General features: G+C 46.3%; 2 protein-coding genes across 2 annotated transcripts in view; one reads left to right on the plus strand and one right to left on the minus strand.

Annotated features, from left to right (window-relative positions):
* polr1d (RNA polymerase I and III subunit D) overlaps positions 1-4,503 on the minus strand; it is a 31,850-nt gene extending 27,347 nt beyond the window's left edge. Inside the window, exon 1 of the mRNA XM_055927829.1 lies at positions 4,398-4,503. Within this exon, the coding sequence (XP_055783804.1) occupies positions 4,398-4,439 (42 nt within the window). The 5' untranslated portion in view covers positions 4,440-4,503. The remainder of the gene's footprint in view (positions 1-4,397) is intronic.
* Positions 4,504-4,531: 28 nt separating this feature from the next.
* sybl1 (synaptobrevin-like 1) lies at positions 4,532-11,951 on the plus strand. Its single transcript, XM_055927828.1, has 8 exons — positions 4,532-4,740; positions 5,221-5,407; positions 5,551-5,608; positions 7,630-7,767; positions 10,173-10,260; positions 11,506-11,573; positions 11,680-11,772; positions 11,843-11,951. Exons 2-8 carry the CDS (start codon positions 5,262-5,264, stop codon positions 11,909-11,911), a joined length of 660 nt encoding a protein of 219 aa, XP_055783803.1. The 5' UTR covers positions 4,532-4,740; positions 5,221-5,261; the 3' UTR covers positions 11,912-11,951.
* The last annotated feature ends 15,722 nt before the right edge of the window (positions 11,952-27,673 follow it).

Raw genomic sequence — 27,673 nt, forward strand, 5'->3', positions numbered from 1 at the left:
AATAATATTAATAATACGCAATGAAAGCACTTGTGCTGATTATAGACACTTAATAGCGCGTTTTTAAGTTTCACAAGATTGCGACCCCCCCCGCCCTTTGCCTCACGATGGTTTGATCCACTGCCAGTTCTTTAGCTTGCAAGGTAATAGAGGGTTCGTATCTACTGTCCGAAAGGCACTCGATGTACGTAACTGACGTGAGGTAATCCAGTCAATCGCGCCTTAGCAATGTATATATTTTTCTAATGTTGCAGGGTTCACACACTAGCTGAATTTGCAGAGCTAACGCGCAAACTAAAGCAAACATTAACTATCAAGCTAGCTAGTACCTATTCCATTTATGTGGCGTCGTCAAAGATGGAATATTTGCTATCGTCAGTTTATTCCAAGATTAGCATGCAGCTGTAGTGCTTCAAAGTCCCTGTGATAAGGTTAGCGATAAACTGAAGTCCAAACTGAACAGAACTACACTCTCTTATACCATTGTCTTAAATATATTTAATGGTCTCGTTGCAAAAGCTAAATTGTCGCTAGTGATTTTTAATTTTTTTTCACCTTTATTTAAACCAGGTAGCAAAAATTATAGCAAACACCACAGAAACGGAATTGGTGCTCGCTAGCTTTGCAAATTCAGCTATTGTTGGAAGCCAGCCAATATGAAACAAACTATTTAAATTACAAAAGGTTGCAGCATGTGTTGTGTAAATGTGTGTGTGTGCAGCTAGACCGGTCAGCCAGCCAGCCAGGTAGAAAAATGTCAGAAAAAAGTAAAAAGACGGACATCAGAGTATTTTTCAGTACACCAAAACGCAAAGTAAGAACTCTAGTAGCCTAATATCTCAAAGACCAGTTGATAAAATGTTCATAAGAAAGAAGTAAAATGCTAATGGAAATGTTTCACAATGATGTCATTAGGCAGAGCAGGCAACAGATGGCACACAGACAGCAGAGCTGGGGACAGATATGCAGGGACAGACTGGCAGAGACAGACTGGCAGAGACAGACTGGCAGAGACAGACTGGCAGAGACAGACTGGCAGGGACAGACTGGCAGGGACAGACTGGCAGGGACAGATTGGCAGACAGGGAGTCTCAGGTAAGTTTGTTGAGTCTTTGTTTGGCAACATTATGAAAGGTTCTAAATTTTTTTGATTTGTAAAATAGGGACATAATTGGAAAATGCCATGAATACCCCCACTCAACTTAAACTGGTGACTAAACTAAGATTTGTTTAAGGCAATGGTATTGCTGTTGTGATTAATTGTGTAGTTTTGGGTACCGGTAGTTAGGAGTACAGCAAACACCTTGTTTATTTTCTAGGAGTCAGACTGTGAGTCAGTGAGGGTGGTGAAAGGGAAAGAGCCAAGGAGAGAGACTTCAGAGGACAGTGTCACAGCCACGGCAGGACCAGGTGTCACCCTTGTTGCCAGCAGCACCAGTATAGGGGACAGTGGCACAGCATCGTCCAGTTACCTCACTGATGGCACAAAACCATATCAGCCACACCCACAATTTATAGAACCGCAAACTCTTGCCAACAGAGTGTTGACGTTTCAAGAGAGATGGTTTCGCGATTTCCCCTGGCTACATTATAATCCATCAATAAAAGGAGTGTTGTGTTTTCACTGTAGCCAAGGGTTTTCAAGCCAGCCATCTTTTGGCCAAAGAGCTGATGCTGCCTTCATTAGTGCAGGATTTAGGAACTGGAGAAAAGGCATTGAAAAATTCACAGCACATCAAAATTGCCAAACCCACCGCCACTTTGTAATTGTAACAGCACACCAGCTAAATCCAATCAGTGTCCAGTTATCCAGCGCGTGGGGTAAACAGCAGGAGGATGGAAGGCATTGCTTGATGAAAATTGTTAGTTCGGTGCGGCATGTAGTAAGACAGGGACAAGCCTTTAGAGGCCACACGGATGACAGTGGGAATTTATACCAGCTTTTGAAACTCAGGGCAGAAGAGGATGATCCCATTTTACTGAAGTGGTTAACAGAGCGTACCACAATGTACACAGGCCCCAAAGCACAGAATGAAATTCTGAACATCATGGCCAATACAGTCATTCGAGGCATTGCAGCTGAGATTAGGTCTCTTCCGATTGTACAATTTTCATTAATTGTTGATGGTACTCAAGATGTCTCTGGTGCTGAACAGGAGAGGGTCTGTCTGCGTTATGTTGACCATGACCTTGTCCCTCACGAGGACTCGCCTGTTGTCTCCGACACCCTGTCTCTGGTATGCAGGCTGCAGTCGAGTGTGTGCGGTCATCTCTTAGGGGCAAGAGAAATGACGAAAGCTACCTTGCACTGTATGAGAAAGCAACAACTTTGATTGACTCTATTGAATCCATTGAGACGCACTCAAGACGATTTGCTGGCAAAGCCGTGGATCACTATAGGGCAGACATTTTTTAAAGTGTTGGATGGTGTGGAGGTTCAGTTTGGCGACCGTTTGGACCAGGACAGTCTAAACGTCCTGCAAAAGTTGGAAAGAGCGCTTCTCACGGGGGAGTTGGATGAGTCTCTAGATCAGTACCCAGAGCTGAACATAGATTCTCTTTCAGTGCAGATCCCTCTCTTTCACAACAAATACCCCTGTAGCAGCAGTGGAGAGGCAGCAGAGGTCCTCAGGAGGCTTCCAGTGGAGGTGCGGGGGTTGTTTGACCAAGTTGAGGTGCTGATCAGAATTTTGTTTGTGGTGCCAGTGTGTTCATGTGAGGCTGAGAGGAGTTTCAGTGCACTCCGCAGGGTAAAGACTTGGCTACGGGCTAGCATGGGCCAAGAGAGACTGACAGGCTGGACAGTCTCAAGAGGGAAAATATCTGCCAGCAATTTGTTGGATCCATTGAAACCCGCAAACATATGTTCGGTTCTTTTGTTCAGTAGTGTGTATAGCAGTGGTTCTCAACCTTTTTTGGGTACTGGAACCCCTGCATATTTTGAGGCAAGGCAGGCAAGGTTTTCAGCGGTCCTCAGGGACCTCCACCCCCTCTATATTATATGTAAACTTACTGGAAACCTTGTGGTACTGACTACGTTCATTACACTTTATTTTATTTCCCGGACACCTTGCAATTAGTCCATGGATCCCTGTTTGAGAACCCCTGGTGGAATTGATATTTGTTATTTTGTTTAGTAGTTTTCAGTTTTTAGTACATGACAGTACACTTACAAATTATTATTATTATTTCATGTTATTTTATTTAAAATTGCATACTTTGTGTGACATACTTGTCCATAGCTGCTGTTTGAAGAGTTGAGACACTGACTGAAGGATATTTTGTTTGATTTATTTGTTTTTTTCATTGAAGTAGTTATTTTGCTTTTAGAACTGTACTTATTTTAAACTTTTTGTTCTTGTAAAGATATTGTAGTAGACTCAGGCCAGGTGCACATATTTAATGACTATATAAATGTATCACAAAGTCAAATTAAAAGGTCAATTCGATACGGAGACCAACTTTGTGATGGTTCTCAATGGAGATTCTTTTAGATGTGATCACACCATGTTCATTGTATTTATGAAAACTACTCCCATACAGTGTACAGTACCATTGCCGCCTACTGGCCTTTCTTGATATTGCTGGTTGGAAGTACGAATACCTGCATACATACTGGACTGATGAGGAACACTACTATAACTATTATTAGTAGTAGTATTATAATGATTTAAACAAGTTGGGACAACCCTTCAGTTAACTACTGTACCTATCAATTATCCAGTAGTAGTGATTATGGTCCCTCAATATACATTTAACATATTACAACGTAGGCTGTGTGTTACAGCACTACTTTTGGTGTCCCCCTCAGGAATTGCTCCTGAGAAAATTTCATGTAATTGTCCCCTCCAAGGTTGATCTCAGATTTTCGCCCCTGCTGTAGATATGTGGTAGTGGTGGAGAACTGGTCTGAGGGAACACAGTCTGAATGTATTGTAATGTTTAAAAAATATATAAACTGCCTTAATTTTGCTGGACCCAAGGAAGAGTAGCGCAAACACACGTGTAATGGGCTTTGAATAAACTAAATATAATGGAAACACTGCCCCCAGTGGACTGCTTTCTAAATGACAGGTTGTTGTTCTTGCCGGTTAAATGTACGAGTTGTCAAAACAAACCCTAGATAACTAGCAACACAGGCAGCATGGATCAGGCTCAATTAAAATACGTATGTACATTGTGTATTTGAGTTAACAGTGCCTGGTCTGACATAACGCTACTGTAGTCAAATCACGACCAGTACCCGTGAGTCTCCTTCCACACGAACCGTGAAAAACTGCCAATACACGATGAGGCCGCAATAGCCGAATTATGGCACCACATGAGAACAATTTCAGACAACTATTCAGAGGCATATTTTCAGGCTCCTAGTCGCTAAAGTAGTTAGCAACACTTACCATCTCCAATACCGATTTCTTTTCTCCATCTACCCCCGCCATGCTTGAAAAAAAAACACTCGACTACAACGTTTCCTGTTTCGTCGCGTAAATGTGACATACATTAAAAGATCATGTGACTTTGGTCAGACACAACCAGGAAGTAGCTGTACACCAAGAAGTGTAGTTCACAATTCCGCATGTATATTCATCGTAAGGAAGCAAAAAACCACATTTCCCTGGGTGGAACCAGATAAAGCTTCTGATGAAGGGTCTGGGAAAGCAGAAGTCAGTCGAGAGGATTAACGTAACAGTTGTTTTAATGTTGAAAATACATCGTTTTGAAGACTGCCGAGCATCGCAGGTATGCATCATTATGTGTTATAGTATATTACTGCTAACAAAACCATTTATATTGTCGTATTATTGCTAACTAGGATTTGTCATGATGATCGCAACCTTAGGTACCCAGGATGCATACGACAGTCTTTGTTAACGTCATTGTTGTCATTTATGCTAACCAGCCATCAACATACTTAGCTATCTCCTTTCGTTTTATTCAGAGCGACAATGGTAAAGTTAGCTACGGTGGTGAATCTCTTGCTCATGTTACCCGATGTCCGGCAGGCAGGCAAACGGCTAGCTAGTGCATTGGGTTAGCTAACGTTAGCTAGCAACATGTCAGTGTAATTGGTCTCAACAGTGTTGTTGTAGACTTGTCTACTATTCGTTGCCTACCTTGCCACTAGTTTAGTGGTGAAAACACGTTAACCCACCATCTCTCTATCCCTCTCCCTCCTCATAACTGTTCTCCTCCCTCCACCCATCCCTCCATCTATCTCAGTGAATCCCTGACCAGCTGTCCTCCCGACCGTGTCCACCACCATGGCGATCTTGTTTGCGGTGGTTGCCCGCGGCAGTACCGTCCTGGCGAAGCATGCGTGGTGTGGCGGTAATTTCCTGGAGGTGACAGAACAGATCCTAGCTAAGATACCCTCCGAGAACAACAAGCTCACCTACAGCCATGGCAGGTAGGGTTAACACTCAGACAGCCACACACATATCCACCTGGAGTTGGATAGTCCTGTTCTACTTGTACTGTATGTATGTTCGTGTGACCGTGAAGATCAAATCTGACTGAGTATCTGACTGAGTATCTTGTCTTCTCCTTCAGCTATCTCTTCCACTACATCTGCCATGACAGAATCATTTACCTCTGTATCACTGATGATGTGAGTATACAGGCTTTAGTTTTAATCTGCCATGACAGAATCATTTACCTCTGTATCACTGATGATGTGAGTATACAGGCTTTAGTTTTAATCTGCCATGAGGGTGAGGGCTGAGTCCCTTACGGAGGGTGAGGGCTGAGTCCCTTACGGAGGGTGAGGGCTGAGTCCCTTACGGAGGGTGAGGGCTGAGTCCCTTACGGAGGGTGAGGGCTGAGTCCCTTACGGAGGGTGAGGGCTGAGTCCCTTACGGAGGGTGAGGGCTGAGTCCCTTACGGAGGGTGAGGGCTGAGTCCCTTACGGAGGGTGAGGGCTGAGTCCCTTACGGAGGGTGAGGGCAGAGTTTTTTTTTCAAAATATTTTTTTATTTTAATTTGGGGGGTAGATCAGCCTTAATATTGCAGATAGGTTGAAACTTCCATCAAGGTAATTGTCTAATTTCCAATCCCGTGTGTTGCAGTAACAGTTGAGAGGAAAGAAGAAACGCTCTTGCTACTATCACTGAGTCAATGTGGAGGCTATATACAGGGGGTACCGGTACAGAATCAATGTGGAGGCTATATACAGGGGGTACCGGTACAGAATCAATGTGGAGGCTATATACAGGGGGTACCGGTACAGAGTCAGTGTGGAGGCTATATACAGGGTATTACGGTACAGAATCAATGTGGAGGCTATATACAGGGGGTACCGGTACAGAGTCAATGTGGAGGCTATATACAGGGGGTACCGGTACAGAGTCAATGTGGAGGCTATATACAGGGGGTACCGGTACAGAATCAATGTGGAGGCTATATACAGGGGGTACCGGTACAGAGTCAGTGTGGAGGCTATATACAGGGTATTACGGTACAGAGTCAATGTGGAGGCTATATACAGGGTGTTACGGTACAGAGTCAATGTGGAGGCTATATACAGGGTGTTACGGTACAGAGTCAATGTGGAGGCTATATACAGGGTGTTACGGTACAGAGTCAATGTGGAGGCTATATACAGGGTGTTACGGTACAGAGTCAGTGTGGAGGCTATATACAGGGGGTACCGGTACAGAGTCAATGTGGAGGCTATATACAGGGTGTTACGGTACAGAGTCAATGTGGAGGCTATATACAGGGTGTTACGGTACAGAGTCAGTGTGGAGGCTATATACAGGGGGTACCGGTACAGAGTCAATGTGGAGACTATATACAGGGTGTTACGGTACAGAGTCAATGTGGAGGCAATATACAGGGTGTTACGGTACAGAGTCAATGTGGAGGCTATATACAGGGTGTTACGGTACAGAGTCAATGTGGAGGCTATATACAGGGGGTACCGGTACAGAGTCAATGTGGAGGCTATATACAGGGTGTTACGGTACAGAGTCAATGTGGAGGCTATATACAGGGTGTTACGGTACAGAGTCAATGTGGAGGCTATATACAGGGGGTACCGATACAGAGTCAAAGTGCAGGGCACCGGTTAGTCAAGGTAATTGAGGTAATATGTACATGTAGGTAGAGTTATTAAAGTGACCATGCATAGATAATAACAGAGTAGCAGCAGTGTAAAAGAGGGGGTTCGGGGGCAATGAAAATAGTCTGAGTAGCCATTTTATTAGCTGTTCAGGAATCTTATGGGGGGTAGAAGTTGTTTAGAAGCCTCTTGGACCCAGACTTGGCGCTCCGGTACCGCTTGCCCGTGCGGTAGCAGAGAGAACTGTCTATGACTAGGGTGGCTGGAGTCCTTGACATTTTTTAGGGTCGTTCTCTGACACCGCCTGGTATAGAGGTCCTGGATGACAGGAATCTTTGACCTAGTGCGTACTGGGTCGTACGCACTACCCAGTTGCCAGGTCTGTTGGGACTGTAGTCTCTGACTGTGTTAACTGTCTGTCTGCTAGGACTGCAGTGTGTATTGTCTGTCTGTCTGTTGGGACTGTAGTGTGTATTGTCTGTCTGTCTGTCTGTTAGGACTGTAGTGTCTGACTGTGTTAACTGTCTGTCTGTTGGGACGGTATTGTCTGACTGTTAACTGTCTGCTAGGACTTTGAGCGGTCACGCGCGTTCAGCTTCCTGGGAGAGGTGAAGAAGCGTTTCCAGACCACGTATGGTTCCAGAGCTCAGACAGCTCTTCCCTACGCAATGAACTCAGAGTTCTCCTCCACTCTGATGGCTCAGATGGTGAGACACACACACACACACACACACACACACACACACACACACACACACACACACACACACACACACACACACACACACACCTTGATCAGATGTTGAGTTAGTTCTCCTCCACTCTGGCTACTCAGATGACGAGAACCATATGTTAGTATGGTAGTGAGTGGTCAGAACAGGCTGTGAGACAGGGTTACATTTCAGCTAGATCTCTCTCTCACACTCACACACCACTCCACAAATGTATTGTGTGCCTTTAAACAGCTTGGAAAATTCCTGAAAATGATGTCATGGCTTTAGAAGCTTCTGATAGGCTAATCGACATCATTTGAGTCAATTGGAGGTGTACCTGTGGATGTATTTCAAGGCCTACCTTCAAACTCAATGCATCTTTGCTTGACATCATGTGAAAATCTAACAAAATCAGCCAAGACCTCAGAAAAAAAATTGTAGACCTCCACAAGTCTGGTTCATCCTTGGGAGCAATTTCCAAACACCTGAAGGTACCACGTTCATCTGTACAAACAATAGTACGCAAGTATAAACACCATGGGACCACGCAGCCGTCATACCGCTCTGGAAGGAGACGCGTTCTGTCTCCTAGAGATGAACGTACTTTGGTGCGAAAAGTGTAAATCAATCCCAGAACAACAGCAAAGGACCTTGTGAAGATGCTGGAGGAAACAGGTACAAAAGTATCTATATCCACAGTAAAACAAGTCCTATATCGACATAACCTGAAAGGCCGCTCAGCCAGGAAGAAGCCACTGCTCCAAAACCACCATAAAAAAGCCAGACTACGGTTTGCAACTGCACGTGGGGACAAATATTGTACTTTCTGGAGAAATGTCCTCTGGTCTGATGAAACAAAAATAGAACTGTTTGGCCATAATGACCATCGTTATGTTTGGAGGAAAAAGGGGTAGGCTTGCAAGCCGAAGAACACCATCCCAACCGTGAAGCACGGGGGTGGCAGCATCATGTTGTGGGGGTGCTTTGCTGCAGGAGGGACTGGTGCACTTCACAAAATAGATGGCATCATGAGGCAGGGGAATTATGTGGATATATTGAAGCAACATCTCAGACATCAGTCAGGAAGTAAAAGCTTGGTCGCAAATGTGTCTTCCAAATGGACAATGACCCCAAGCATACTTCCAAAGTTGTGGCAAAATGGCTTAAGGACAACAAAGTCAAGGTATTGGAGTGGCTATCACAAAGCCCAGACCTCAATCCCATAGAAAATGTGTGGGCAGAACTGAAAAAGCGTGTGCGAGCAAGACGGTCTACAAACCTGACTCAGTTCCACCAGCTCTGTCAGGAGGAATGGGACAAAATTCACCCAACTTATTGTGAGAAGCTTGTGGAAGGCTACCTGAAATGTTTGACCCAAGTTAAACAATTTAAAGGCAATGCTACCAAATACTAATTGAGTATATGTAAACTTCTGACCCACTGGGAATGTGATGAAATAAATAAAAGCTGAAATTAATCACTCTGCTATTATTCTGACATTTCACATTCTTAAAATAAAGTGGTGATCCTAACTGACCTGAGACAGGGCATTTTTTTCTAGGATTAAATGTCAGGAATTGTGAAAAACTGAGTTTAAATGTATTTGGCTAAGGTGTATGTAAACTTCCGACTTCATCTGTATATAATGTATAGCTGTCTAAGACATATATATAACGAATGGCTAAATGTTTCTAGAAGTAGAAACACTGAAGTGTTGTATCACCACAACAAACTTCCTGCGTTCTACTTCCTGCTTGCTTATTCCACTCCCTCATCCAATCATTAGGTCAGGTAAAAATGGCTGTGAACTCACATGTCACGATCTGCCAATGGCAGGCAACTCTGTGGGCTTTATATTAGAGATGAGCCATTCGTCATGGTTTTAGGGACATGTGACGGGCTACTAAACAAAGAGCCGTTTAGGAGACAAAGACAAGACTGCCACTAGTGGCAGGAGAGGTGAGGAACACAAAGTCAGCTCAAAGGGGACAGAGCAGGGGACCAGAGCAAGGGGGACCAGAGCAAGGGGGACCAGAGCAAGGGGGACCAGAGCAAGGGGGACCAGAGCAAGGGGGACCAGAGCAAGGGGGACCAGAGCAAGGGGGACCAGAGCAGGGACTGGACTGAAAGGATTATGGCTGTGGAGAAGCTGGAGGAAGGGTTAGTGGAGGGGAGGTTGTGTGAGGAGGGGCTCGTGAGGGGAGCATGACAACGCTGCCTCTGTGGGAACTCTGAGCGCATGACCACTGAAAACACACACACTCCATCTGCTTTTGTGAGGACAGTCTGTTTACCTTCAGTCACATGAACACCATACCACTGATCCCCTCTCTCTCTCTCTGTCTCTGTCTCTGTCTCTCTCTGTCTCTCTCTCTCTCTCTCTGTCTCTGTGTTTCTAGAAGCACCATTCGTGTCCTCCATCAGATCGCCTGGCTGAGACTCAGCTGCAGGTTGACGATCTTAAAGGCATCATGGTGCGTAACATCGGTGAGTTAAGACTCCTACATCCACCACTGTATTAGGGGCTCGGGGAGAAGTGTCTGGGGTCTGAGGATCCAGTGTACTTTAAGACTCCTACATCCACCACTGTATCAGGGGCTCGGGGAGAAGTGTCTAGGGTCTGAGGATCCAGGTTACTTTAAGACTCCTACATCCACCACTGTATCAGGGGCTCGGGGAGAAGTGTCTGGGGTCTGAGGATCCAGTGTACTGTAGTTTCCTCTGTGTTTCCTACAGACTTGGTGGCTCAGAGGGGAGAAGTGTCTAGTGTCTGAGGATCCAGTGTACTGTAGTTTCTTGTGTTTCCTACAGACTTGGTGGCTCAGAGGGGAGAAGTGTCTAGTGTCTGAGGATCCAGGTTACTGTAGTTTCCTCTGTGTTTCCTACAGACTTGGTGGCTCAGAGGGGAGAAGTGTCTAGTGTCTGAGGATCCAGGTTACTGTAGTTTCTTGTGTTTCCTACAGACTTGGTGGTTCAGAGGGGAGAAGTGTCTAGTGTCTGAGGATCCAGGTTACTGTAGTTTCCTCTGTGTTTCCTACAGACTTGGTGGCTCAGAGGGGAGAAGTGTCTAGTGTCTGAGGATCCAGGTTACTGTAGTTTCTTGTGTTTCCTACAGACTTGGTGGTTCAGAGGGGAGAAGTGTCTAGGGTCTGAGGATCCAGTGTACTGTAGTTTCTTGTGTTTCCTACAGACTTGGTGGCTCAGAGGGGAGAAGTGTCTAGGGTCTGAGGATCCAGTGTACTGTAGTTTCCTCTGTGTTTCCTACAGACTTGGTGGCTCAGAGGGGAGAAGTGTCTAGGGTCTGAGGATCCAGTGTACTGTAGTTTCCTCTGTGTTTCCTACAGACTTGGTGGCTCAGAGGGGAGAAGTGTCTAGGGTCTGAGGATCCAGGTTACTGTAGTTTCTCGTGTTTCCTACAGACTTGGTGGCTCAGAGGGGAGAAGTGTCTAGGGTCTGAGGATCCAGTGTACTGTAGTTTCTCGTGTTTCCTACAGACTTGGTGGCTCAGAGGGGAGAAGTGTCTAGTGTCTGAGGATCCAGGTTACTGTAGTTTCTTGTGTTTCCTACAGACTTGGTGGCTCAGAGGGGAGAAGTGTCTGGGGTCTGAGGATCCAGGTTACTGTAGTTTCCTCTGTGTTTCCTACAGACTTGGTGGCTCAGAGGGGAGAAGTGTCTGGGGTCTGAGGATCCAGGTTACTGTAGTTTCTTGTGTTTCCTCTGTGTTTCCTACAGACTTGGTGGCTCAGAGGGGAGAGAAGTTGGAGTTGCTGATTGATAAAACAGAGAACCTGGTCGGCTCAGTGAGTAACAGTCTAATCTACTACGATTACTCAACTATACACCAACTATCCTGCTGCTACGCCTATAACCCGGCTCAGAGCATCACTAACTTCCTCTCTCCTCCAGTCTGTGAGTTTTAAGACCACCAGTCGTAACCTGGCCAGAGCTATGTGCATGAAGAACCTCAAACTGACTGTCGTCGTGGTGGTGGTGTCACTGGTAGGTACTGTGTGTGTGTGTGTGTGTGTGTGTGTGTAATAGTCTGAACTATGTTCTGTGTTCTCGTCAGGTGGTCCTGTATGTAGTTGTGTCTGCAGCCTGCGGAGGACTCAGCTGGCCCAACTGCATCAGGAAATGAGAGGGGGAGAATGGGGAGAGGAGGGGGAGGACGAGGAGGGGGAGGACGAGGAGGGGGGGGACGAGGAGGGGGAGGGGGAGGAGGGAGCAAGAGAAGACGACAGCGGACCCACAAGGAAAGAAATCGCTCTCCTTCTCCTCCCTCTTGTCTTCCAGGGGTCTACAAGCCTAACAAACAGCTGGTCCTCTCATCCAGGGGTCTACAAGCCTAACAAACAGCTGGTCCTCTCATCCAGGGGTCTACAAGCCTAACAAACAGCTGGTCCTCTCATCCAGGGGTCTACAGGCCTAACAAACAGCTGGTCCTCTCATCCAGGGGTCTACAGGCCTAACAAACAGCTGGTCCTCTCATCCAGGGGTCTACAAGCCTAACAAACAGCTGTCCTCCAGACATGGTCCTCTCATCCAGGGGTCTACAGGCCTAACAAACAGCTGGTCCTCCAGTCATGGTCCTCTCATCCAGGGGTCTACAGGCCTAACAAACAGCTGGTCCTCCAGTCATGGTCCTCTCATCCAGGGGTCTACAGGCCTAACAAACAGCTGGTCCTCCAGTCATGGTCCTCTCATCCAGGGGTCTACAGGCCTAACAAACAGCTGGTCCTCCAGTCATGGTCCTCTCATCCAGGGGTCTACAGGCCTAACAAACAGCTGGTCCTCCAGTCATGGTCATCTCATCCAGGGGTCTACAGGCCTAACAAACAGCTGGTCCTCTCATCCAGGGGTCTACAGGCCTAACAAACAGCTGTCCTCCAGTCATGGTCCTCTCATCCAGGGGTCTACAGGCCTAACAAACAGCTGGTCCTCTCATCCAGGGGTCTACAGGCCTAACAAACACCCCCCCCCCTTCCAGCATTGGAGAACATCCCCCCCCCCCCTTCCAGCATTGGAGAACATCCCCCCCCTCCCTTCCAGCATTGGAGAACACCCCCCCCCCCTCCCTTCCAGCATTGGAGAACACCCCCCCTCCCTTCCAGCATTGGAGAACATCCCCCCCTCCCTTCCAGCATTGGAGAACATCCCCCCCCCCTTCCAGCATTGGAGAACATCCCCCCCCCCCCCTTCCAGCATTGGAGAACATCCCCCCCCTCCCTTCCAGCATTGGAGAACATCCCCCCCCCTCCCTTCCAGCATTGGAGAACATCCCCCCCCTCCCTTCCAGCATTGGAGAACATCCCCCCCTCCCTTCCAGCATTGGAGAACATCCCCCCTCCCTTCCAGCATTGGAGAACATCCCCCCCTCCCTTCCAGCATTGGAGAACATCCCCCCCCTCCCTTCCAGCATTGGAGAACATCCCCCCCCTCCCTTCCAGCATTGGAGAACATCCCCCCTCCCTTCCAGCATTGGAGAACATCCCCCCCCCCCCCCCTTCCAGCATTGGAGAACATTCCCCCCCCTCCCTTCCAGCATTGGAGAACATCCCCCCCCCCCCCCCTTCCAGCATTGGAGAACATCCCCCCCCCCTCCCTTCCAGCATTGGAGAACATCCCCCCCCTCCCTTCCAGCATTGGAGAACATCCCCCCCCCCTCCCTTCCAGCATTGGAGAACATCCCCCCCCTCCCTTCCAGCATTGGAGAACATCCCCCCCCCCCTCCCTTCCAGCATTGGAGAACATCCCCCCCCCCCTCCCTTCCAGCATTGGAGAACATCCCCCCCTCCCTTTCCAGCATTGGAGAACATCCCCCCCCCCCTCCCTTCCAGCATTGGAGAACATCCCCCCTCCCTTCCAGCATTGGAGAACATCCCCCCCCCCCCCCCATCCAGCATTGGAGAACATCCCCCCCCCCCCCCCCCTTCCAGCATTGGAGAACATCCCCCCTCCCTTCCAGCATTGGAGAACATCCCCCCCCTCCCTTCCAGCATTGGAGAACATCCCCCCCCCCCCCCCCCTTCCAGCATTGGAGAACATCCCCCCCCTCCCTTCCAGCATTGGAGAACATCCCCCCCCCCCCCCCCTCCCTTCCAGCATTGGAGAACATCCCCCCCTCCCTTCCTTGTTTAGTTATTTTCTATTATATATACAGCACTCTTCATGACACCCTGTTCACACCCCTCTATTGGTACAGCACTCTTCATGACACCCTGTTCACACCCCTCTATTGGTACAGCACTCTTCATGACACCCTGTTCACACCCCTCTATTGGTACAGCACTCTTCATGACACCCTGTTCACACCCCTCTATTGGTTCAGCACTCTTCATGACACCCTGTTCACACCCCTCTATTGGTTCAGCACTCTTCATGACACCCTGTTCACACCCCTCTATTGGTTCAGCACTCTTCATGACACCCTGTTCACACCCCTCTATTGGTACAGCACTCTTCATGACACCCTGTTCACACCCCTCTATTGGTTCAGCACTCTTCATGACACCCTGTTCACACCCCTCTATTGGTACAGCACTCTTCATGACACCCTGTTCACACCCCTCTATTGGTTCAGCACTCTTCATGACACCCTGTTCACACCCCTCTATTGGCACAGCACTCTTCATGACACCCTGTTCACACCCCTCTATTGGTACAGCACTCTTCATGACACCCTGTTCACACCCCTCTATTGGTTCAGCACTCTTCATGACACCCTGTTCACACCCCTCTATTGGTTCAGCACTCTTCATGACACCCTGTTCACACCCCTCTATTGGTACAGCACTCTTCATGACACCCTGTTCACACCCCTCTATTGGCACAGCACTCTTCATGACACCCTGTTCACACCCCTCTATTGGTTCAGCACTCTTCATGACACCCTGTTCACACCCCTCTATTGGTTCAGCACTCTTCATGACACCCTGTTCACACCCCTCTATTGGCACATGTAATGTCTCTATCTCTCTGTCTGTGTAGTTACCCTGTCAGGATCAGTCTGTACCTACCTACATACCTAGTGCTACTAAACTACACCTGTAATGTCCCTGTCAGGATCAGTCTGTACCTACCTATATACCTAGTGCTACTAAACTACACCTGTAATGTCTCTGTCAGGATCAGTCTGTACCTACCTACATACCTAGTGCTACTAAACTACACCTGTAATGTCCCTGTCAGGATCAGTCTGTACCTACCTACATACCTAGTGCTACTAAACTACACCTGTAATGTCTCTGTCAGGATCAGTCTGTACCTACCTACATACCTAGTGCTACTAAACTACACCTGTAATGTCTCTGTCAGGATCAGTCTGTACCTACCTACATACCTAGTGCTACTAAACTACACCTGTAATGTCTCTGTGTAGTTACCCTGTCAGGATCAGTCTGTACCTACCTACATACCTAGTGCTACTAAACTACACCTGTAATGTCCCTGTCAGGATCAGTCTGTACCTACCTACATACCTAGTGCTACTAAACTACACCTGTAATGTCTCTGTGTAGTTACCCTGTCAGGATCAGTCTGTACCTACCTATATACCTAGTGCTACTAAACTACACCTGTAATGTCCCTGTCAGGATCAGTCTGTACCTACCTACATACCTAGTGCTACTAAACTACACCTGTAATGTCTCTGTCAGGATCAGTCTGTACCTACCTACATACCTAGTGCTACTAAACTACACCTGTAATGTCCCTGTCAGGATCAGTCTGTACCTACCTATATACCTAGTGCTACTAAACTACACCTGTAATGTCTCTGTCAGGATCAGTCTGTACCTACCTATATACCTAGTGCTACTAAACTACACCTGTAATGTCTCTGTCAGGATCAGTCTGTACCTACCTACATACCTAGTGCTACTAAACTACACCTGTAATGTCCCTGTCAGGATCAGTCTGTACCTACCTACATACCTAGTGCTACTAAACTACACCTGTAATGTCTCTGTGTAGTTACCCTGTCAGGATCAGTCTGTACCTACCTACATACCTAGTGCTACTAAACTACACCTGTAATGTCCCTGTCAGGATCAGTCTGTACCTACCTACATACCTAGTGCTACTAAACTACACCTGTAATGTCTCTGTCAGGATCAGTCTGTACCTACCTACATACCTAGTGCTACTAAACTACACCTGTAATGTTTCTGTCAGGATCAGTCTGTACCTACCTACATACCTAGTGCTACTAAACTACACCTGTAATGTCTCTGTCAGGATCAGTCTGTACCTACCTACATACCTAGTGCTACTAAACTACACCTGTAATGTCTCTGTCAGGATCAGTCTGTACCTACCTACATACCTAGTGCTACTAAACTACACCTGTAATGTCCCTGTCAGGATCAGTCTGTACCTACCTACATACCTAGTGCTACTAAACTACACCTGTAATGTCTCTGTCAGGATCAGTCTGTACCTACCTACATACCTAGTGCTACTAAACTACACCTGTAATGTCTCTGTCAGGATCAGTCTGTACCTACCTACATACCTAGTGCTACTAAACTACACCTGTAATGTCTTAATACCATGGAGATCAGGACATGGTACATTACAGGTGTATCCTGTTCTATACACATTCTGCTGTGATGGCCTGCTTGTTTAGTTGTTGTCCAGACACAGTTACAATGTCTCTCTGTTCAGTTGTTACAGGAATTTAGATTTAAAAAAAGATTGATTGCACTAACGAGCCTGTTACTAATCAATAGATAATATTTAATGACGTTATATAACCAGATCCCTCTTCTCTGATAGGTTACTCCTTCCCCTCCTCTGCTATGATAGGCTGACTCTTCCCTATCTCTGATAGGGTGCTTCCGCTCAGCCTCTCGTCCACAGCCTGGTTTCTGGTTCAGCCCCCTGGCCATGACTCAGGAGTGCAGTAGTTTAGTTTTGCTCTTGTAGTACTGCAGTAGTACTGTACAGAGCTGAGCTTGACCGTGGGACCAGTTGGAAAGGCTTAACGTTCTGACAGAAATGAGTAGAACTGACATGCTTCACTACTCTACATGTTAGAGAAGCAGGTCTGTTCTACGGTGCCTTCGGAAAGTATTCAGACCCTTTGACTATGTCCACATTTTGTTACGTTACAGCCTTGTTCTAAAATGTATTACATTGTTGTTTTTTTCCCTCATCAATCTACACACAAAACCCCATAATGACATCACAATACCCCATAATGACATCACAATACCCCATAATGACATCACAATACCCCATAATGACATCACAATACCCCATAATGACATCACAATACCCCATAATGACATCACAATACCCCATAATGACAAAGAAAAAACTTTTTTTATTTTAAATTTGCTAAAATTTATAAAATAAAAGAATAGATCCCATTTCCATAAGTATTCAGACCCTTTACTCAGTACTTTGTTGAAGCACCTTGGGCAGCGATTACAGCCTCGAGTCTTCTTGGGTTTGATGCTACAAGCTTGACACACCTGTATTTGTGGAGTTTATCCCAATCTTCTCTGCAGATCCTCTCAAGCTCTGTCAGGTTGGATGGGAAGCGTTGCTGCACAGCTATTTTAATCTCCAGAGATGTTCAAGTCCAGGCTCTGGTTGGGCCACTCAAGTACATTCAGAGACTTGTCCCAAAGCCACTCCTGTGTTGTCTTGGCTGTGTGCTTAGGGTCGTTGTCCTGTTGGAAGGTGAACCATTGCACCAGTCGTGACGCTTGGCATTCAGGTCAAAGAGTTCAATCTTGGTTTCATCAGACCAGAGAATCTTGTTCCTCATGGTCTGAGAGTCTTTAGGTGCCTTTTGGCAAACTCCAAGCAGGCTGGTGTGCCTTTAACTGAGGAGTGGCTTCTCTCTGGCCAGTCTACCATAAAGGACTGATTGGTGGAGTGCTGCAGAGATGGTTGTCCTTCTGGAAGGTTCTCCCATCTCCACAGAGGAACTCTGGAGCTCTGACAGAGTGACTATTGGGTTATTGGTCACCTCCCTGACCAAGGCCTTTCTCCCCCAATTGCTCAGTTTGGCCGGGCGGCCAGCTCTAGGAAGAGTCTTGGTGATTCCAAACTTCATACATTTAAAAAATTATGAAGGCCACTGTGTTCTTGGGGACCTTCAATGCTGCAGAAATGTTTTGGTACCCTTCCCCAGATCTGGACCTCTACACAATCCTGTCTCGAAGCTCTAAGGACAATTCCTTCGACCTCATGGCTTGGTTTCTCTGACATGCACTGTCAACTGTGGGACCTTATATAGACAGGTGTGTGCCTTTCCAAATAATGTCCAATCAATTGAATTTACCCCAGGTGGACTCCAGTCAAGTTGTAGAAACATCTCAAGGATGATCAATGGAAACAGGATGCACCTGAACTCAATTTTGAGTCTCATAGCAAAGGGTCTGAATACTAATGTAAATGTGATATTTCTGTTTTATTTGTAAATTGTTTAGCAAAAATTTCAAAAACCTGTTTTTGATTTGTCACTATGGGGTAATGTGTGTAGATCGAGCTCATTTAAGTTATTTTTTTAATCCATTTCAGAATAAGGCAACAAATGTGGAAAAAGGGAAGGGGTCTGAATACTTTCTGAATGACCCCTGATCTCCTGTCATCCCTGACCTCCTGTCACCTCTGACCCCTGACCTCCTGTCACCTCTGACCCTTGACCCCCTGTCACCTCTGACCCCTGACCTCCTGTCACCTCTGACCCCTGACCTCCTGTCACCCCTGACCTCCTGTCACCTCTGACCCCTGACCTCCTGTCACCCCTGACCTCTGATTCACCTCCACCGTTTGTGTCTTTCGGTTAAAATCATATACATTATAATGTAATGCACTGTAACATGGTTCGTTTGCTTCCTGCCATCATATGGTTTATAATGTAATGCACTGTAACATGGTTTGTTTGTTAAAATCATATACATTATAATGTAATGCACTGTAACATGGTTCGTTTGCTTCCTGCCATCATATGGTTTATAATCATGGAATGATTTAATTATTCTACATCCAAATGTGGAACTGCAGATGAAAATTAGCCGGCTGGCTAAAACCAGCACATTTACTGAAATGTTGATTAATGTACACTGTCCCTGTAAATATACAAATAAACTGATAATAATCTCATTCTGCTGCCTTGATTTCTACAGGATAGCTTTTCTAAATGTCAAATGAAATGGCCACACAGTGATGATACATACAGCCTTCAAGTCAATGAAAAGGCATGAACACCATTTAGTTTGTCAGTAGCTTAGTTTAATTGTTAAACATTTTATACAAATATCAGAACATGTCACATCTTCAGGATGTCTTCTGTGTTCCAGTCTGAATGTGGTGTTGCTTCATGTGTGGAGCACATCAGTAGAGAAGGAAGTGTCTCCACGACGACCTGAAGAACGCTGTAACAACCTACAGAGAGTTAACAGACTGTAGAACGCTCTGGTTAGGGTCGGTTAGTTCTCAGGTCGGTTAGTCCTCAGGCCGGTCAGGGTCGGTTAGTTCTCAGGTCGGTTAGTTCTCAGGCCGGCTAGGGTCGGTTAGTCCTCAGGGTCGGTTAGTCCTCAGGCCGGTCAGGGTCGGTTAGTCCTCAGGCCGGTTAGGGTCGGTTAGTCCTCAGGCCGGTCAGGGTCGGTTAGTTCTCAGGCAGGTCAGGGTCGGTTAGTTCTCAGGCAGGTCAGGGTCGGTTAGTCCTCAGGCCGGTCAGGGTCGGTTAGTCCTCAGGGTCGGTTAGTCCTCAGGCCGGTTAGGGTCGGTTAGTCCTCAGGCCGGTTAGTCCTCAGGCAGGTCAGGGTCGGTTAGTCCTCAGGCCGGTTAGGGCCGGTTAGTCCTCAGGCAGGTCAGGGTCGGTTAGTCCTCAGGCCGGTCAGGTTCGGTTAGTCCTCAGGCCGGTTAGGGTCGGTTAGTTCTCAGGCAGGTCAGGGTCGGTTAGTCCTCAGGCCGGTTAGGGTCGGTTAGTCCTCAAGCTGAACACAACATGGATGTAGCAGGAATTTCTTTACTTTCCCAAAAAAAGAACATTCAGGGGAAAGTAGATCATTATGGTAAACATACAGGGGAAAGTAGATCATTATGGTAAACATACAGGGGAAAGTAGATCATTATGGTAAACATACAGGGGAAAGTAGATCATTATGGTAAACATACAGGGGAAAGTAGATCATTATGGTAAACATACAGGGGAAAGTAGATCATTATGGTAAACATTCAGGGGAAAGTAGATCATTATGGTAAACATACAGGGGAAAGTAGATCATTATGGTAAACATTCAGGGGAAAGTAGATCATTATGGTAAACATACAGGGGAAAGTAGATCATTATGGTAAACATACAGGGGAAAGTAGATCATTATGGTAAACATTCAGGGGAAAGTAGATCATTATGGTAAACATACAGGGGAAAGTAGATCATTATGGTAAACATACAGGGGAAAGTAGATCATTATGGTAAACATTCAGGGGAAAGACATTCCTAGGTTGGTACAGCCACTACATCCACTTTTGGTAAAGTTCTGATGTATCAAATACTTATGTCATGCAAATTAATTACTTAAAAATCATACAATGGGATTTTCTGGATTTTTGTTTTAGATTCCGTCTCTCACAGTTGAAGTGTACCTGTGATAAAAATGACAGACCTCTACATGTTTTGTAAGTAGGAAAACCTGCAAAATAGGCAGTGTTTCAAATACTTGTTCTCCCCATTGTATATATACAGTGTATACACAAGTATTTGATCCCCTGCTGATTTTGTACGTTTGCCCACTGACAGAGAAATGATCAGTCTATAATTTTAATGGTGGGTTTATTTGAACAGAGAGAGACGGAATAACAACAAAATAATCCAGAAAAACGCATGTCAAAAAGGTTATAAATTGATTTGCATTTTAATGAGGGAAATAAGTATTTGACCCCCTCTCAATCAGAAAGATTTCTGGCTCCCAGGTGTCTTTTATACAGGTAACGAGCTGAGATTAGGAGCACACTCTTAAAGGGAGTGCTCCTAATCTCAGTTTGTTACCTGTATAAAAGACACCTGTCCACAGAAGCAATCAATCAATCCGATTCCAAACTCTCCATCATGGCCAAGACCAAAGAGCTCTCCAAGTATGTCAGGGACAAGATTGTAAACCTACACAAGGCTGGAATGGGCTACAAGACCATCGCCAAGCAGCTTGGTGAGAAGGTGACAACAGTTGGTGCGATTATTCGCAAATGGAAGAAACACAAAAGAACTGTCAATCTCCCTCGGCCTAGGGCTCCATGCAAGATCTCACCTAGTGGAGTTGCAATAATCATGAGAACGGTGAGGAATCAGCCCAGAACTACACGGGAGGATCTGGTCAATGATCATGAGAACGGTGAGGAATCAGCCCAGAACTACACGGGAGGATCTGGTCAATGATCATGAGAACGGTGAGGAATCAGCCCAGAACTACACGGGAGGATCTGGTCAATGATCATGAGAACGGTGAGGAATCAGCCCAGAACTACACGGGAGGATCTCTTCAATGATCATGAGAACGGTGAGGAATCAGCCCAGAACTACACGGGAGGATCTGGTCAATGATCATGAGAACGGTGAGGAATCAGCCCAGAACTACACGGGAGGATCTGGTCAATGATCATGAGAACGGTGAGGAATCAGCCCAGAACTACACGGGAGGATCTGGTCAATGATCATGAGAACGGTGAGGAATCAGCCCAGAACTACACGGGAGGATCTGGTCAATGATCATGAGAACGGTGAGGAATCAGCCCAGAACTACACGGGAGGATCTGGTCAATGATCATGAGAACGGTGAGGAATCAGCCCAGAACTACACGGGAGGATCTGGTCAATGATCATGAGAACGGTGAGGAATCAGCCCAGAACTACACGGGAGGATCTGGTCAATGATCATGAGAACGGTGAGGAATCAGCCCAGAACTACACGGGAGGATCTGGTCAATGATCATGAGAACGGTGAGGAATCAGCCCAGAACTACACGGGAGGATCTGGTCAATGATCATGAGAACGGTGAGGAACCAGCCCAGAACTACACGGGAGGATCTGGTCAATGATCCTGAGAACGGTGAGGAATCAGCCCAGAACTACACGGGAGGATCTGGTCAATGATCATGAGAACGGTGAGGAATCAGCCCAGAACTACACGGGAGGATCTGGTCAATGATCATGAGAACGGTGAGGAACCAGCCCAGAACTACACGGGAGTATCTCTTCAGTGATCATGAGAACAGTGAGGAACCAGCCCAGAACTACACGGGAGGATCTCTTCAATGATCATGAGAATGGTGAGGAACCAGCCTAGAACTACACGGGAGGATCTGGTAAATGATCATGAGAACGGTGAGGAACCAGCCCAGAACTACACGGGAGGATCTGGTCAATGATCATGAGAACGGTGAGGAATCAGCCCAGAACTACACGGGAGGATCTGGTCAATGATCATGAGAGCGGTGAGGAATCAGCCCAGAACTACACGGGAGGATCTGATCAATGATCTCAAGGCAGCTGGGACCATAGTCACCAAGAAAACAATTGGTGAAGGGCTGAAATCCTGAAGCGCCCGCAAGGTCCTCCTGCTCAAGAAAGCACATATACATGCCCGTCTGAAGTTTGCCAATGAACATCTGAATGATTCAGAGGACAACTGGGTGAAAGTGTTGTGGTCAGATGAGACCAAAATGGAGCTCTTTGGCATCAACTCAACTCGCCGTGTTTGGAGGAGGAGGAATGCTGCCTATGACCCCAAGAACACCATCCCCACCGTCAAACATGAAGGTGGATACATTATGCTTTGGGGGTGTTTTTCTGCTAAGGGGACAGGACAACTTCACCGCATCAAAGGGACGATGGACGGGGCCATGTACCGTCAAATCTTGGGTGAGAACCTCCTTCCCTCAGCCAGGGCATTGAAAAAGGGTCGTGGATGGGTTTTCCAGCATGACAATGACCAAATCACACGGACAAGCTAACAAACGAGTGGCTCAAGAAGAAGCACTTTATTTAAAACCTCTTGAAGCTAGGGGGCAGTATTTTGATGTTTGGATAAAAAACGTGCCCAAAGTAAACTGCCTATTTCTCAGGCCCAGAAGCTAGAATATGCATATAATTTGGCAGATTGGGATAGAAAACACTCTAAAGTTTCCAAAACTGTCAAAATATTGTCTGTGAGTATAACAGAACTGATATTGCAGGCGAAAACCTGAGGAAAATCCAACCAGGAAGTGCTGTTTTTCTGAAACTACTCTTTTCCATTGCAAGCTTATTCTCCATTTAAAGGGATATCAACCAGATTCCTTTCCCTGTGGCTTACACAAGGTGTGAACAGTCTTTAGACATAGTTTCAGGCTTTTATTCTGAAAAATGAGCGAGAATGATCACATCACGTCAGTGGATAGCCAGATGTCCTCAGATTTGTGCTTGCGCTCGCGCCAGGAGGGAGACCTTTTCTTTCTCTCTTCTATTGAAAAGGCTACCGTCGGGTTGAAATATTATCGATTATTTATTGTAAAAACAACCTGAGGATTGATTGTAAAAAACATGTTTCTACGAACTTTACGGATACTATTTGGAATTTTCGTCTGCCCGTCGTGACCGCAGGAGCCTGCGGATTTCTGAACAAAACGCGCCAACCAAATGGAGGTTTTTGGATATAAAGAGAATCTTTATCGAACAAAACTAACATTTATTGTGTAACTGGGAGTCTCGTGAATGCAAACATACGAAGATCATCAAAGGTAAGTGATTAATTGTATTGCTATTTCTGACTTTCGTGACTAATCTACTTGGCTGCTAACTGTTTGTAATGTTTTGTATGCTGAGCGCCGTGCTCAGATAATCGCATGGTTTGCTTTCGCCGTAAAGCATTTTTTAAACCAAACACGGCGGCTGGATTAACAACAAGTTAAGCTTTATTTTGATTTCACCGGATGTTGGCCAGAAGTTAAATCAAAAAGAAGTTAAATCATTTCCAACTTGTTAACAATGTGGTTTTAGCTTGCTTGAGCCTGCTAACTGAGGAGTGTTAATTCACCCATTTCCACGTGTTTCATTTTAAAAGTGGTTTAATCTGTTTTAACTATTTATCTCTACATAGAATTGAATTTGGGTTTTTTTACTCATTTTTTCTTTACAGGAAAATGTCACGGGGACTATCTGATGTGTGGAGACATTACACTGCAGCTAATGTAAACTCAGCAAAAAATTAAAAGGCCCTTTTCAGGACCCTGTCTTTTAAAGATAATTTGTAAAAATCCAAATAACTTCACAGATCTTCATTGTAAAGGGTTTAAACACTGTTTCCCATGCTTGTTCAATGAACCATAAACAATTAATGAACATGCTCCTGTGGAACGGTTGTAAGACACGAACAGCTTACAGACGGTAGGCAATTAAGGTCACAGTTATGAACATTTAGGACACTAAAGAGGCCTTTCTACTGACTCTGAAAAACACGAAAAGAAAGATGCCCAGGGTCCCTGCTCATCTGCGTGAACGTGCCTTAGACATGCTGCAAGGAGGCATGAGGACTGCAGATGTGGCCAGGGCAATGAATTGCAATGTCCGTACTGTGAGACGCATAAGACAGCGCTACAGGGAGACAGGACAGACAGCTGATTGTCCTCGCAGTGGCAGACCACATGTAACAACACCTCCACAGGATCGGTACATTCCAACATCACACTTGCGGGACAGGTACAGGATGGCAACAACAACTGCCCGAGTTACACCAGGAACGCACAATCCCTCCATCAGTGCTCAGACTGTCTGCAATAGGCGGAGAGAGGCTGGACTGAGAGCTTGTAGGCCTGTTGTTAGGCAGGTCCTCACCAGACATCACTGGTAACAACGTCGCCTATGGGCACAAACCCACCTCCGCTGGACCAGATAGGACTGACAAAAAGTGCTCTTCACTGACGAGTCGCGGTTTTGTCTCACCAGGGGGGATGGTCGGATTCGTGTTATCGTTGAAGGAATGAGCGTTACACCGAGGCCTGTACTCTGGAGCGGATCGATTTGGAGGTGGAGGGCTGAGATTGAGTTTATTTTTACAGGGACAGTGCACATTAATCAACGTTTCAGTAAAAGTGACGGTTTTAGCCAGCCGGCTAATTTTCAACCGCAGTCCCTGGGCAGGTTATTAAAAACAATTACAATATAGACAATCATTGAGCAGTGAGCACACGCAGAGCAACATAGGACAAGCAAGACGTAGCATACAGACAGAGCAACATAGAACAAGCAAGATGTAGCATACAGACAGAGCAACATAGGACAAGCAAGACGTAGCATACAGACAGAGCAACATAGAACAAGCAAGACATAGCATACAGACAGAGCAACATAGAACAAGCAGGACGTAGCATACAGACAGAGCAACATAGAACAAGCAAGACGTAGCATACAGACAGAGCAACATAGGACAAGCAAGACATAGCATACAGACAGAGCAACATAGAACAAGCAAGACGTAGCATACAGACAGAGCAACATAGAACAAGCAAGACGTAGCATACAGACAGAGCAACATAGAACAAGCAAGACGTAGCATACAGACAGAGCAACATAGAACAAGCAAGACATAGCATACAGACAGAGCAACATAGAACAAGCAAGACGTAGCATACAGACAGAGCAACATAGAACAAGCAAGACGTAGCATACAGACAGAGCAACATAGAACAAGCAAGACGTAGCATACAGACAGAGCAACATAGAACAAGCAAGACGTAGCATACAGACAGAGCAACATAGAACAAGCAAGACGTAGCATACAGACAGAGCAACATAGAACAAGCAAGACGTAGCATACAGACAGAGCAACATAGGACAAGCAAGACATAGCATACAGACAGAGCAACATAGAACAAGCAAGACGTAGCATACAGACAGAGCAACATAGAACAAGCAAGACGTAGCATACAGACAGAGCAACATAGAACAAGCAGGACGTAGCATACAGACAGAGCAACATAGAACAAGCAAGACGTAGCATACAGACAGAGCAACATAGAACAAGCAAGACGTAGCATACAGACAGAGCAACATAGAACAAGCAAGACGTAGCATACAGACAGAGCAACATAGAACAAGCAAGACGTAGCATACAGACAGAGCAACATAGAACAAGCAAGACGTAGCATACAGACAGAGCAACATAGAACAAGCAAGACGTAGCATACAGACAGTGTATTGCACAAGATTTTCCCAACTCAGGAGCTCATGCTTTCTGAGGGTGTGACAGTGATGATGGCTATTGGGCTTCCTATCAAGCACTTTGAGAGCCTGTTTGTAGACAGACTGAATAGGTCTTACTGTTGTACAGCAAGCTTGGGCCCAACTAGTCAAGCAGTATGTTACGTGGGGGAGTATCATAGATTTGAAGTACAGTTTTGCTACCTCTGTTGAATTTGGTTATTTTAATTACCCTTTTCACATGCTTTTTAAAAGAGAGGTTGGAATCAAGTATGATGCCAAGGTACTTAAAATCAGATACCACCTGGAGCTTCTGCCCTGACACATAGACATCTGGAGCTTCTCCCCTGACACACAGACATCTGGCTCTGTAGCATCAGACACCACCTGGAGCTTCTCCCCTGACACATAGACATCTGGCTCAGTAGCATCAGATACCAGCTGGAGCTTCTCCCCTGACACACAGACATCTGGAGCTTCTCCCCTGACACATAGACATCTGGAGCTTCTCCCCTGACACACAGACATCTGGCTCAGTAGCATCAGATACCAGCTGGAGCTTCTCCCCTGGCACACAGACATCTGGCTCAGTAGCATCAGATACCAGCTGGAGCTTCTCCCCTGGCACACAGACATCTGGCTCAGTAGCATCAGATACCACCTGGAGCTTCTCCCCTGACACACAGACATCTGGAGCTTCTCCCCTGACACATAGACATCTGGCTCCGTAGCATCAGATACCACCTGGAGCTTCTCCCCTGACACATAGACATCTGGCTCAGTAGCATCAGATACCAGCTGGAGCTTCTCCCCTGACACATAGACATCTGGCTCAGTAACATCAGATACCACCTAGAGCTTCTCCCCTGACACACAGACATCTGGCTCAGTAGCATCAGATACCAGCTGGAGCTTCTCCCCTGACACATAGACATCTGGAGCTTCTCCCCTGACACACAGACATCTGGCTCAGTAACATCAGATACCAGCTGGAGCTTCTCCCCTGACACACAGACACCTGGAGCTTCTCCCCTGACACACAGACATCTGGAGCTTCTCCCCTGACACATAGACATCTGGCTCAGTAGCATCTGTTGCCCTCTTTGTGAAAAACATGCAAACAGTTTTTTTCACATTGAGATGCAAACACGAGTCACTGAGCCACTTTGTAACCTGGACCATTACAGTAGTGAGTCACTGAGCCACTTTGTAACCTGGACCATTACAGTAGTGAGTCACTGAGCCACTTTGTAACCTGGACCATTAGTGAGTCACTGAGCCACTTTGTAACCTGGACCATTACAGTAGTGAGTCACTGAGCCACTTTGTAACCTGGACCATTACAGTAGTGAGTCACTGAGCCACTTTGTAACCTGGACCATTACAGTAGTGAGTCACTGAGCCACTTTGTAACCTGGACCATTAGTGAGTCACTGAGCCACTTTGTAACCTGGACCATTACAGTAGTGAGTCACTGAGCCACTTTGTAACCTGGATCATTACAGTAGTGAGTCACTGAGCCACTTTGTAACCTGGACCATTACAGTAGTGAGTCACTGAGCCACTTTGTAACCTGGACCATTAGTGAGTCACTGAGCCACTTTGTAACCTGGACCATTACAGTAGTGAGTCACTGAGCCACTTTGTAACCTGGACCATTAGTGAGTCACTGAGCCACTTTGTAACCTGGACCATTACAGTAGTGAGTC

This window comes from Salvelinus fontinalis, chromosome 6 (genome assembly GCF_029448725.1).
Source record: "Salvelinus fontinalis isolate EN_2023a chromosome 6, ASM2944872v1, whole genome shotgun sequence".
Lineage (NCBI taxonomy): Eukaryota > Metazoa > Chordata > Actinopteri > Salmoniformes > Salmonidae > Salvelinus > Salvelinus fontinalis.

What these genes read in the sequence shown, in the direction of transcription:
- sybl1 (XM_055927828.1), top strand. Translation starts at nt 5,262, where the DNA reads ATGGCGATCTTGTTTGCGGTGGTTGCCCGCGGCAGTACCGTCCTGGCG. An exon ending in CTCACCTACAGCCATGGCAG is followed by an intron (nt 5,408 to 5,550) that starts GTAGGGTTAACA and finishes CTTCTCCTTCAG; the next exon opens with CTATCTCTTCCACTACATCT. An exon ending in CATCATGGTGCGTAACATCG is followed by an intron (nt 10,261 to 11,505) that starts GTGAGTTAAGAC and finishes TGTTTCCTACAG; the next exon opens with ACTTGGTGGCTCAGAGGGGA.